Source organism: Nanorana parkeri, unplaced genomic scaffold (genome assembly GCF_000935625.1).
Source record: "Nanorana parkeri isolate BGI_ZX_2015 unplaced genomic scaffold, ASM93562v1 scaffold161, whole genome shotgun sequence".
NCBI classification, from domain to species: domain Eukaryota; kingdom Metazoa; phylum Chordata; class Amphibia; order Anura; family Dicroglossidae; genus Nanorana; species Nanorana parkeri.
Genome location: NW_017306429.1, coordinates 1,221,241 through 1,234,889, shown reverse-complemented (window position 1 = coordinate 1,234,889; position 13,649 = coordinate 1,221,241). Strand labels below are relative to the sequence as shown.

The window sequence follows — 13,649 nt, the reverse complement described above, 5'->3', positions numbered from 1 at the left end:
GTTTGGTGTCGGCCCAATCATCTGTGGCTGAGGCATTTCCTGCCACACAGCATCATGTAAACAAACAAAAAAAAGGGGTGGGATGTTGGTATGTGCACATGGAATTAAGAGGAAAATTCCTCAAAGTGAGAAAAAACAATTTTTAGATATTTTTTTTTACCAGAACAGGTAACTGACAACAACTTAAATTTCCCTTACTTCCAGTTCCAGGACACTGGTCACAGTGGACAGTGAACAGTGGTGGGAGGGTGAATTACACACAGCAATAAAAAGCTCACAGAGAATTTAATCCCTCACCATAGGAAAAAAAAATACGGCTTTAGATATACTTTAGAATGGAACAAAACTACATAAAACACTGGAGGCCCCAGGACCTCTTGCCTTATTATGCAAGTATGCTCAGCATTTTTACATATTATGGTACGTGCCTTGCAAAGCATTGTCCCGCAATATTCGTGATTCCCCTCCTCATTTAATTGCTGGAGCATTCATCATTTTTCAGATTCGCAGTCTTTGACCGTCTTGATTGGACAGACCAGGATGACATAATTCTGTCCCAGCAATAAAGGCAAGCTGAAATTGAAGAAAGGGAGGAAACATTACCTTAATGTTGCCCATCAAATTAATATTCAGGGATGATGTTCCTAAGTGCTAAAGCTATTTGACCTTATAAAGAAGCCAGGAGATGATGTAACTGCATGCATAAAACATTCAATAAGATTTATTTTTCCATTTTCATTCTGGGTTGTTGATATGTAGAAGCATTTGCCTCTGGGTCTGCTGTGCTTGTGTGGCATTTTAGGACTTTTAGGCATTTTACTTGCCAGCAAAAAAATCTAGTTAGAACACATAAATTAGCAGCGTATGCAGATTACCTGGTCTTCTTCGTTTCCCGTCCATTGACCTCACTGCCTTCCCTCCTGAGGGCCTTTGATACATATGGAGGTATCTCCAATTTTTTGGTCAACCAGGTCAAGTCGGAGGTTCTCAATGTAAATGTACCCCCCGCAGAAGTGGCCAAGGTGAGAGCCTCATTCCATTTCCGCTGGAAGCAGTCGTGTTTAAACCACCTGGGGTACGCATAAGTGTGGATCCGGGTCAGTTATACGTGGAAAACTATGTGCCATTGCTCCATACGCTTAAACAAAACCCCTACAACTGGCAAGAGCTGACACTGACATGGTTTGGCCGCTGTGCCTCCCTAAAAATGACAGATTTTGTACATCCGAAGGATCGGACCCCTCTGTGTTCTCAGCTTAAAGGAGAGTTATTGGGACAGTAAATTGTACTCAAACTAGAAAAGAATGGTAACCGCATAAATTTGGTAGCAGGGTGCACATGGGAAGGCTTACCGCAATACAAAACACAAAAAGAATCCCTAGCACGCCTGCCAGCTAGCCTGCAGCAAAACAAGTTACCCTGTCAACAGTATGCATTAAAAACAGAGGTTTTAGTTGCACAAACCTTTGGCCAAAAATATGTAGAAGCCACACTGCCCCGTCATGGCTCCTCTGTGAAGTGTGGTCCACTCCTAACTCTATTTATGAGTCTCCATGTTGGAGCATATTAATGCAGTCGATAAATTAAATGCAGGTGTACCTGGAGGTAGCCTACTCCTCCTCAAAACGTACAGTGCATTTTGGATTGCTGTGCCTACCAGTGCTACCAGTGCGTCCCTGGATTTTCGCATTAAGATAAAAAAAGTCTCAAAAAACTAGTAAGGAGAAAATGATTTTAATCCCTTAATTACCAGAGGTCTCTGATGCCTAGGTGTGCAGATCAAGTTTAGCACCATCTCTATGTGTGCATTAACATGACAACAACTCTATGCTTAATTTGCTGTATATGGCATATCTTTTATTAGTTACTTTCTTTTAATAAATACCCTGCTCATGTTTTTTAATCTGAAAAATGCAGAAAAAAGTGTTGTAAGATTTTTAGTGAATTACTTTTTTATTTACTGTATTTGACTGGGTTTGTGTGCCAGGTCAGAAAATAAGCTGGTGAAGCACAATCTAATAGACCCCTGATGAAGGCCTGACATTTCCTCTGTACTATCACTTAGGGGGTTTGATAACCCCTATGTGATAGCAATAAAGTAAAAGTGGACCTTTAACGCCTTTCAGTAAAAATCATGTCAGCATGCAGCTCTCCATGCTTAAATTAAATCATCTTACATTCATTAATTAAATAAACATATTTTTCTTTTATTTACAATTATGGTTTTCCACTTCCTGATCCTCTTAGCCATTAGTGATCACAGTGCATTGCTGGGAAATTTAATCTGTAATCTCACGAGATCTCAGGGAAAGGCATTTTTTCCCTAAGTGGATGTCCCTAAGAGGATGAGCATGTTCATGTGCCCTAGTCACATGTGCCAGAGTTCCTGGAAGTAAAGGGAGATATATTAATCTGCCTTTAGTTAAAATGGCCACTGTGAAAAGAATGGGGAGGAAAAGAAAATAAGGTTTGCAAAGAAAAAAAGGCCTGCGATTGTCTATAAGTATCCATTTTTAGATTGTCATTACTAAACATTTCTAAAGGTACCTTTTTTGTAATTTTTAAGATGAAGGTAAAGTTCTTCCTTAACTGTAACAGAAAGTTTAAAATTTTACATATTAAAGTGACAAAAAAAAGGTAAAGCCCTTCACCCCCATGTAAACAAACATGCGTCATGGTACTTCTATGTGTTAAAATGACAACTGCACAACACGTTACATATCCCCACAAACAGACATCGGAGTGAGAGCAATCATTTTAGTGCCATTACTTACTGTTAGCTCTAAATGAAAAGAGGACTATGGCCAAACCTTTTTTGGCTTTCTCTTTAGGGTCCCAGAAGGACTTATAGTAATGTCTATTACTATAATGGCTATTGCCCGCTATATGCGGACATCACAGAGCTGCACTGTTGTTGTTGCAATATTCTCGGGATCCACCCCGCTACCTGATTGACAGTGCCCTCCCCCTCTATTTCTCCAGTCAGCACTGGTAGAACAGAAAGGGGAGGGGGGAATCCCTGTGGAAACGGTGACTGACAATCACCGCTTTGTGCAGGGAGAAGATAGTGAACTCAATCTATAGAGCCAGCTGCAGTGTCACACGGCAGCTCTAACTATTAGGCAGAGTGTGTTTCACTCTCCCAATAATTCTTCTTTAATGAGTGATAAAGGTTTTTAAAGCTGTAGTTTTTTGCCAATTCATTGGCGCACTCAATTTTAAGGTTTGATATGTCTGGTATCTATTCACCCCATCTTCGATATTTTACAAAAAAATTGATTATTTTCGTGTCAGAATAAAGAAAAAAAAGACACAGCAGTGTTTCTCTCCTGGGCGGCCGGGAGCGGGAGGCTCCCAGAGCGCCCGGGAGAGTTTTTTTCTTTCTTTTTTTTTTGACATCAGCAGAGCCACCGGAAAATAGGAAACTATTGGGCGGAGCTAGCTGTCACTGCTAGCTCCGCACAATCGTTTTCTATTTACTTTTTTTTTACCTTTTTTAACTCTTTCTCTGTTCTGCTCAGTTCCTCTGAGGGGCCGAGCAGAACAGGCGAGCCGAATGCCGCTCATCGGCATTCGGCTATTCACTCACTGCTGTTCGGCATCTTTAAGAATAGGCCGAACAGCAGTGAGTAGCCTGCCGGAGGTTCAGCTCAGCCGATCCAGATGTTGGATCAGCTGAGTCGAACTCCTTCTGCACTTCGGGTCGGCCGAACATGCTGAGCCGTACCAGCCTGAAGTGAATAGCCGAACAGTGTTCGCCTCACTTCACTCACTTAGGCTCACTTCACTTCAGGTCGGTCATTCACTCGGCTGCCTATGGCAGCTTAGTTAATAGACCCCTATGTGTCTAATGCATTTTTTTCTAAAATATAGGTATGATAAACATTTGCGCAAATATTGTGTGATTTAAAAATTAATTTTTTGTTCTACAGGGCTTTGGCTTTAAGAAAATATATAATTGTTTAGGGGTTTTAAGCAGTTTTATAGCCAAAAATTAAAACGTCAACATGTGTGCGGAAAACATTTAAAAAATTGCTTCAGGAGCAAAGTGGTTAATCCAAAAGGTTAATGCTGTTAAATCTAAACCAATAATAAAACTCTGTGTCCATTTCAAGCCAATTGCTTGGTGTCGGTATACTGTATTTTTTAAATCTGTGTGTGTTATTTGTAGCGTGATATCTTGCCCTCGAGCCGTGGATTGCAATTCCATGGGAGTGCGAGGAACAAATTTGAAGGGTTAAATTATTATGCATAATATAATAACTGACCTCTTTTCTACAAATCAGTTGTGCAGGGTGTCAGTGATCGGCTGCTTCAATGTAGTTCTTTACAATTAAAACGTCATTTAAACTAATATCAGGCAGTTTCCAAAATTCACATACGCACAGCAAGATTATTATAATAGCAGCATTAAATGTTTATAAGTGTTAAAAAGAATGTAAGGCTCACAATATGATTCCATGTTAGAACCCTCCATCTAAGCACTCAAATAATTAATTGGCTGTAGGTGGTCCAAGAAGCCAAAACCCCATGATAAAAAAAGAGAAATTTGACTACTTTGTGCCATATATTATTTCTTATTATACACTTTCATAAAATCTACAAATACTTTGGCAGTATAATAAAATAACATTTCCAAAGGATATCCCATTTGGTGGTACATGCTAGTGTTTCCACTGAAGAAACCAGGCCAACAGATTATTGCTGCTGAATACTACAATAAAAGCAGGCACAAGCGTATCAGTTTCAGTGGAAATTGCACTGGACTTTGTTATAAGTGTTCTGGCAATGTCAAGTCCAATTTAGATGATGAAGTGTTTTCACAGCTTTTTAAATGCAGTAATTTCTTTATGAATGTATAGGTATTGCAGGCTTCTTTGGCATGAACCAGCACCAATCAGGTCTGTCCTCTTATTCCCACAATTTTTAGGCTAGATGTAGTCATACAATGTTCAGTAGCATATAAGTAACTCCTGCCATGTTGTTGCACAGCTGTGACTGTTTATTAAACAGGAACATCAACAGGTTGAAATATCTCTCACTCTCAATCTTTGGGGTTAATTTACTAAAGGAGTATAGGCTATTCACTTATATTGTTACTTTGCAAGGGGATTTTCCCTTAGCTTAGTGAATGATGTCTAGCCCTGCAGATTTCTATCATCCAATCATATACAAAATACTGGGGTTTTTGTTATTTTCCTTGCACTTGATTGGGCAAGTGAATTTTCACCACATTCACTACGCTAAGTGAAATGCCTATGCAAACTAAAATTTCATTTTGCAAAGTAAAAATGCTTTAGTAACTAATTTCTTTGTTTTTCTCTTTCTCTCTCTCTTTAAAACTGTACATTTTGTTCATGTTTATAAAGTCACAGTTGTACATTAATAGTTTGGGGATAGGTGGGCTGACTTTGAGCGTGTTGCTTAGCATTCTTCACATTGCTGTAATCACCATCACGTGGACATTGTAGGACAACCTAATGTGCAAGTGTGATTAAGAAACAGTCACTGGCACGATGTCTGGTGTTTACATACCCCCTGTCCCATTAAAACGAATCATATGAGCTTTAAAGACTAAGCTATATTGGCTACAGCAAAAAAAAACTAGGGAGAGCTGGAGCAGAATTGGAACTGGGCAGGACAGTCATGCAGTCCTCTTTCTGTGCCCCATTTCTTTGAACATAAACCAGATTATAAATCAGAGATTAAGAGAGCTGTGGCAGAGCATATTGTGAGTACTGCTTCTCGAGTGCCCCCCTGTTAATTATATTTATTGAACTACAGTATTTGGCCACTATTTACTCTATAGTTTTATTATGATTTGTCTTTAGTGTTTGGATCAATGTGCCATACACAAATGGATTTAAAGCTGTACTCTGGAATAAAATGATAACTTGCACACCACCCTGGGTGCGTAAATTAACATTAAGAAACTGGGTGTTATGTGCAGAGGCTGTTGCAAAGTACAAAAATCTTACATTGAAGCACACCGTCTCCTACATATAATGCTGAGCTTCCAGGCACTGTGGGCAGTGAGAGATGCAAGTTGAGCAGTGATGTGCTCCGGCTGCATCACCCTTCGCCTCCTCACTACCTGTCCATTCACAAAATGTCTTGTGGGGTTTTTTTTAAATACAAGGCAATTTTTAATTGGTGAAGGAGAGGTGGGGGCAGGGATGTGACATCTCTCCTCCTCCAATCACAGAATGTTTTGTATTCGCAAGGTCTTTTGTGAATGGGCAATATTGCAGAGAGACGGGTGATGCAAACGGAGCACTTCACTGCTCGAGTTGCATCCTTTACTCCCCGCAGTGTCTGGAAGCTCGGCATTGAGTGCTGGACAAACAGGCTGAACTAGGTACTGTTCAACTTCTTGCTGTGTTGTCTGATTTCTTTTACCAGGGTTTTATTGGAGTTTTGCATAGACAAAGGAAAGATTAAAGAACAATCTGATTTTTGAGATGCACATTAGCAACCTCAGCACATACCTTGCACAATCACACATCAAAAGCGATAGCGTAATATACAAGTCAGAAAGCTATTGATTAAGTAGGTTTTGTGTCTTATACTAGTCCCCCCATGCTGGACGAGCTAAATCATTATCATTATTAGTAAATTGCGTCAAGTAATTTAGTGGGCCAAAAAACCCTATGTAAATTTCATATTTTATCCAAATAAAAAGGCTGGTAAAGAGAGTGAAGAAATAAGGAAAAAATCCAGGGGAATAGCACAGAATCAGAGAGGTCCTATCAAGGCAGTATAGTAATGCTTAAACCCACAAAGTGTAGGATAGTCAATCTGTGGGGACCAAAGGCTTAAGAAATGTTGTGCAAAAAACTAGAGTGGGTTGCACCAGGATTTGGCAATTGTCGGTCTCATGGCTAGGATAAAATAATAGCCCTTTCACTGTCAAATCCATTTTTTTTTTCATTTTACACACACATACTGAAATGCACAATTTTCACATGAAAACACACTTAAAAGTACAAAAATTTGATATTGTCTAAAAGCAAAGTCCCTGTACAATAAAATGGGGGAAGTTTCATTTTCTAATGCTACAATATATTTGTACAACTGCTTATCAAAACAGTTTTTTGTGAAAAATACACTTACATTTTAGTGCACACAACAAAATACCATGGGGAGAATTTATCAAAACTGGAGCAGACCAAATATGGAGCAGTTGCCCATGACAAGCAATCAGCTTCTCTCTACAGTTTGTTCAGTTAAGATCTGAAAATGAAAGAGAGAAACTAATTGGTTGCCAGGCACAGCTGCTCCAGATTTAGTCTGCTCCAGTTTTCATAAATCCCTCTCCATGTAATCCCCAATTTTTTTTTTAAATATAAAACATGAGTAGCTAGATACCAAACATGTTAAGCTTCAAAACTGTGTGGTAAAAACTGAGTTTAACAAAACTGCACATCATACACTAAGGATAATATGGTATTTATGAAATGTGCATTATTATATTTTACAGGTATTTGCATTCCAGTTTCTGAAACGATCTTGACAGCTCATATACCAGAACTTGAAGGGCGCCCAAAGAAGAACAGCCATACATCTAGTAAAGATGTGGGATGGGAGAATATTGGGAGACATCACACTAAAATGCCCCATATAAAAGGTAAGACCACATGCTGCTATGTATAGAAATATCTTGCTTTTACAAAAGATATGTTTTATTTCACTTGCTGTTCCACAGATACAACAGCAAGTGAAAGGAAATCTCCGCAATGTATAGGTAAATCCTCTTTTAGTGTAGTTCTCACCAAAACATTATTTTTCCATTATTTGCAGACCCATTTACAATGATCACTAGGACAGATACAGTGGGTTATCCTTCCTATTTGGGACACATATGGTAATAAATAATTGAGAGGCTATATGGCCCATTCCATTACGTTATCCAAAACAAAAAAAAGCTTTGGCTTTAGATACAAAACCAACATCTAATGGCATATAAATGTATACTTTTTTATAAGCTTGTATATTTTGGAACCTTCTGGCATATTGTTTCTGCTGGCGTTCCTCTCATTATTGGCAGTGATTGCTGGTGAAATTGTTCAGTAATGGATGTTCGAAAAGAAGTGGGAACTGTCTGTCTGCATTGTGGTGCACAATGGAGATTACTGGATAACAAATCTGTAGACTAATAGAACACCTCTCTTAGAGCATAATTAACAATCAATCCAGTTAGCATTTAAAATATGGAGCATCTCATCTAGTAAGGATTTCAATTTAAAGAGAAGCTACGGTTGTCAGAACTCTCTGCTAATAGACCACACAGGCTTTTGAAATAAATGCCAGCAAACATATATAAATATAAAGATATTACTCCTCATGATAGAAAGGGTGCTGAATAAATGATCCAGGAGGTGCTTACATTCAAGGTGTTTCATGGTGGAATGTCTGCCTCTTCTGTGATACAGCTTAATTAGTGCAAATAGTTTCTGTTGTGTTTATATGCTCAACAACATGTAAAGTGAAGAGACCAGGCAATGGAAGATGAGTATCGAGGGTGTAGTCTAACCTCTAACATTAGCTTCTTCATTACAAAAATGTAGCGTCAATTGAATTAATATTTAAAAACAACAATGTTAAGGATTAGGCTGACATTTGGAAGAAAGGCAACTTTATAACAAACCTGAATATTGAAAGTTGGGTATGGCATAGTAGAAACTAATAAAAGCATAACATATTTTTTTAGTCTGAGAGGGGCTACTTTCTTGCTATGTGGACCCCCAAGGACAGGTTTTGAATTCCCAAAGTGGCAACGCCAACCAGGGCTCAGAGAACTGCAACTGAATACACCCCACTCAAGCTTCATCCAACTCACAGAAAGCAGCTTACATGAGACTCATCTGACTACTTCTCATAGGCCTGCAACTATCTTATGTAGCTTACACTGTAGGCAATATGCCCATGTAAAAATGTTCAATGATTCTGCGCTAGGTTGAGAAAATAAATATAAGTGCTAGTGTGAAAATATGGAGGCTGCAGCAAAAATGACCCTTAGGTCAACACACAGAAATTAAAATATGCAGCGCCAACATCAATTAACAAATGTGTCACTTTTAGTATACACTGTGATCAATACGTGAACAATATATACATGAATGTGAATAAATATTCCAAAAAAGAGCAATCAAATGTACAAAAAATAAATATAATTATAAAAGTAAAAATAATCGAAAACACACATATAAATATTAAAATGTTCCTTTTTCCCTTTTCTTAAAAAACCATTGACCTGGGCAATCGATCCCGCAAGGTCTCTGAAAAGGTCCAAAGTTGGTGAATGAACCACCGTGTGGGAGGGTATGTGTTTATCTTGTGAAGTGATGTCAAAAAGGAAATTCCTTGAACTTTTGCTGGGGATATAGGTCAGATGCCGTATATATCCCCTCAAAGGGTGCACTCACCGTGTAGCCGTGGCTGTGATAAGCAGCCGGAAGCGCTCAAATGGAAGCTCTCAGAGCCGCAGTATTCTCCCCACGTATCTGCAAAATCTCCAGTCGGCGGATGCTGTATCTCCTCGATCATGAAAAAAAGGAGCCTTTCATTGCATAGTATTTTAAAAAACTTGGCTTTATTTAAAAACAAGTAAAAAGAAAACCAGCGAACATTCAAATCGTTCGGCTTTTAAAAACAATCCACAAAATCCTGTATCGGTATGACGTATGATTAGGCCCGCCCCTTAGCGTTTCGTCGTCTTGATGTCTTCAGGGGGTTGTGCAGGTCTAACCCGTCATACCAAGATCCTCTACTTATATCATACAATCAATTAATTAATCATTCAATTGCCGCCCTATGTCTCACTGATAATAGATGCAGCATAAATGACAAAATAACATCCAATACATATCCATCAAATGTTCATTCCGATGTACAATTATAAGATTATTAAAAACATCGTACTAATACATTTTAAAACCTTCCTTCTATATAAATATAAACATTGATCGGAATGAACATTTGATGGATATGTATTGGATGTTATTTTGTCATTTATGCTGCATCTATTGTCAGTGAGACATAGGGCGGCAATTGAATGATTAATTAATTGATTGTATGATATAAGTAGAGGATCTTGGTATGACGGGTTAGACCTGCACAACCCCCTGAAGACGTCAAGACGACGAAACGCTAAGGGGCGGGCCTAATCAAACGTCATACCGATACAGGATTTTGTGGATTGTTTTTAAAAGCCGAACGATTTGAATGTTCGCGGTTTTCTTTTTACTTGTTTTTAAATAAAGCCAAGTTTTTTTAAATACTATGCAATGAAAGGCTCCTTTTTTTCATGATTGAGGAGATACAGCATCCGCCGACTGGAGATTTTGCAGATACGTGGGGAGAATACTGCGGCTCTGAGAGCTTCCATTTGAGCGCTTCCGGCTGCTTATCACAGCCACGGCTACACGGTGAGTGCACCCTTTCAGGGGATATATACGGCATCTGACCTATATCCCCAGCAAAAGTTCAAGGAATTTCCTTTTTGACATCACTTCACAAGATAAACACTTTCCTACACACGGTGGTTCGTTCACCAACTTTGGACCTTTTCAGAGACCTTGCGGGATCGATTGCCCAGGTCAATGGTTTTTTAAGAAAAGGGAAAAAGGAACATTTTAATATTTATATGTGTGTTTTCGATTATTTTTACTTTTATAATTATATTTATTTTTTGTACATTTGATTGCTCTTTTTTGGAATATATATTCACATGCATGTATATATTGTTCACGTATTGATCACAGTGTATACTAAAAGTGACACATTCAATATGCCCATGTAACACCACACCAAGCTAAGCCTAACACAAAAGAGAGCTTTTTAGGAGGCCCCCCTGATATTCCCCCCAATAAACATAGAGCCCTAATAAAACCACTTGTGAACATTTTCATGCCATCTTACGAAAAGTGCATATTGTAATCAATCATTAGTTTTTGTTTCAAAACAAAAATATTTTAGGTATTCTTGCCTTTTTGTGTGTCATCATACTTGTTTGCTTTTATTTCTTAGGACATGAGGGGGATCCTTGCCTTCGGTCAACCGACTGCATTGAAGGTTATTGCTGTGCTCGCCATTTTTGGACCAAAATTTGCAAACCAGTATTACGCCAAGGGGAAGTTTGCACAAAGATAAGGAAAAAAGGTTCTCATGGATTGGAGATCTTTCAGCGATGCGACTGTGCTAAGGGCTTGTCTTGCAAAGTATGGAAGGATGCCACATATTCTTCAAAATCAAGACTGCACATTTGCCAGAAAATCTAAGCCATTAGAACCATTGATACAACAGACTGTGTTCTTGAAGGAGGATACTGTTGATCCACATATATGAAGGACATTGGTACTGAGAAAAACACTGAACTGAAAGGCGATGTATATTATGAACTGGAGCTAATGGACCTTACCTGTGTAAATAAACAATTTGCAACGTTGACATTTCATAAAATAGCATTTATTATGGTAACAACGCATGCCCAGTAATTTTACAAAAATATATGAGCATTAAGTATATAGACATTATCTTCATTTGTGTATTCCGTGAAAAAACTCTTTACAAAATCCAAACATAGTTGTTGCTTAAAGTTTTCTATGCATTGGCATGGAGTGCTTTATATGAAAAGTAGAACAGATTTTGTCCAGGGAATACAACTATAGTGTTTTCACATGATGATCAATCATACCAGATTACAGTTACGGTATATCCTGTTCTTTGTCAGGGAAGTCTTCTTGAAAACACAGAAATCTGGGTCAGCCAATTACTGGCAACTACCAAACGTTCCAGAGAGCTCAATTATGAATAACAGATCTATGCAAGTCAGATATTGCTGACACTGTGCCGACCAGATCTTTATTATTAAATTATACCAATTAAGAGAAAGCACGTCTGCTCAACACAAAATTCACTGTAGCATTTAAAATGGTTAGTCCACATGTGTTAGCTGTCCGGTTTTATACACTACAGTAATTTTTTGTGGTTTAAAGAATTAATATCATGAAAAAATTGTCTCATAAATAAGAGCAAGGCAACATCGTATAATTTGCTAACCGAGAAGGATATCATCATTTACTACAGTAAAATAGAAAATATGCACAGAAATATGATAGTGGTGGCTGCTTCTTCTTCTCATCAGCATTAATTGCCTTTCTTATTCTCTACAGTTATTTATGCTGTTCAGTTTCGACGCCCATGTTCTGATCTGGCTTTCATTTAAAAATAAATAAAATAGTCATATTTGTTTTGTATTGCATGTGACTTTGTCTTGAATGCTAACAATTTACATTGAAAGGGTCAAAGTGGTGCAAACCATGTTATGGGAACCTGTTACTACATGGATGGTTCAGACTGTTGAACAAAGGTGTAGGACTGTATCAGCAAGATAAACTTGCCCAAGTTTTGCAAGTAATGAAAAAAGAGATTTCTGTCAGCGCCAAATACTCTGATCTTCAAATGTGTAACCTGCAGAGATCTAATTTTTAATCCTCAGTAAGTGAACTTCACCGGGTCAAAATAATTTTAAAAATTTAAAATGCAAACAAACTGACAGGATATGTGTTTGCTGCCAATTTTCCCTTTTGAATTGAATTTGCATTTTATGTACATTATATGCAAGACTGCTGAAAAAGCTGAAAAGCATGTAGCCACAGCACCCTTAGATGTTAAAGATGAATTTATCTAACACCATTATGTTCCTTATGTCCACCTCACCATTACCTGTCTTGTTATCCATTCTCCTTGGTCCCAGTCATTGCTTCATAGAAGCCCTAATTTTCATGCATTGCACTGATGATGGCCAACAAATATGAAACAGCTCTATGTAGTTGAAAATAATCAGCACTATAGTATTAGATTATATGTGCTGCAAACCAGTGATGGTGAGGTTGGCCCAAAGGCATAAAGGAATGATTGTCCCTTCTCCTAAAATTAGAAATAAACTTGTCTTTTTGATCTGTGATGCAAGTAAGTACATATCCTCTGCTGTAATAAGGTCCTGCCATGCTTTACAGAGCATTAGTAGTGGGCTTTTCAGTTTATTTAAGCCCATCTCACCATAAACTGTCCGGTTATACTTTCACTATGATATTTTTAAACAGTAGATAAGGGCCATTTTATAATGTGTATGTTCAACTAAATTACATTGTTGAAATACGATGCACTTGTCACCAGGGAACCATTTGTTAAGCTATGAGCTGCCTTGGAATGCTAACAGCTCTGCATCAGCCAACCTGGTAACAGAAGTTCTAAAACTATTCAAGTACCATCATGCAGAACCTTGCAGTTCTGTAAGGCCTGAGAACCTCAGGGGCATAAAAGGATCTTGTGATTGTTGCTAATTCAGTGGTGAAACCAAAGCCTAGCATAGCTGACAAAATTGTATAATATTTTTCAAGAGCGCTTTCTTGCTGCAGTGGCTTACCATGCTAGTTTTGCTGTGATGGGCCATACTTTAAAAAATACACGTACATGAATGAAACCCTTTTTTCTTGACCCCTGTATCTGCAGGCACTGTGGAGCAATTAATTCCCAAAGTTCACAACAGAACCTAGGTTACTCCCCCTTTACTTGAGAGACTAGAAGTCTGAAATTCTGATGAGTTGTGGTGTTGATCTGAACATACCTGGACTTGGTTCACAGGA

General features: G+C 38.3%; 1 protein-coding gene across 1 annotated transcript in view; it reads left to right on the top strand.

Moving 5' to 3' along the window:
• The window catches only part of DKK2 (dickkopf WNT signaling pathway inhibitor 2), a 78,308-nt gene extending 66,243 nt beyond the window's left edge, over positions 1–12,065 (top strand). Inside the window, exons 3-4 of the mRNA XM_018554481.1 lie at positions 7,481–7,627; positions 11,029–12,065. Coding sequence (XP_018409983.1) covers positions 7,481–7,627; positions 11,029–11,279 — 398 coding nt within the window. The 3' untranslated portion in view covers positions 11,280–12,065. The remainder of the gene's footprint in view (positions 1–7,480; positions 7,628–11,028) is intronic.
• Positions 12,066–13,649: the final 1,584 nt, after the last annotated feature.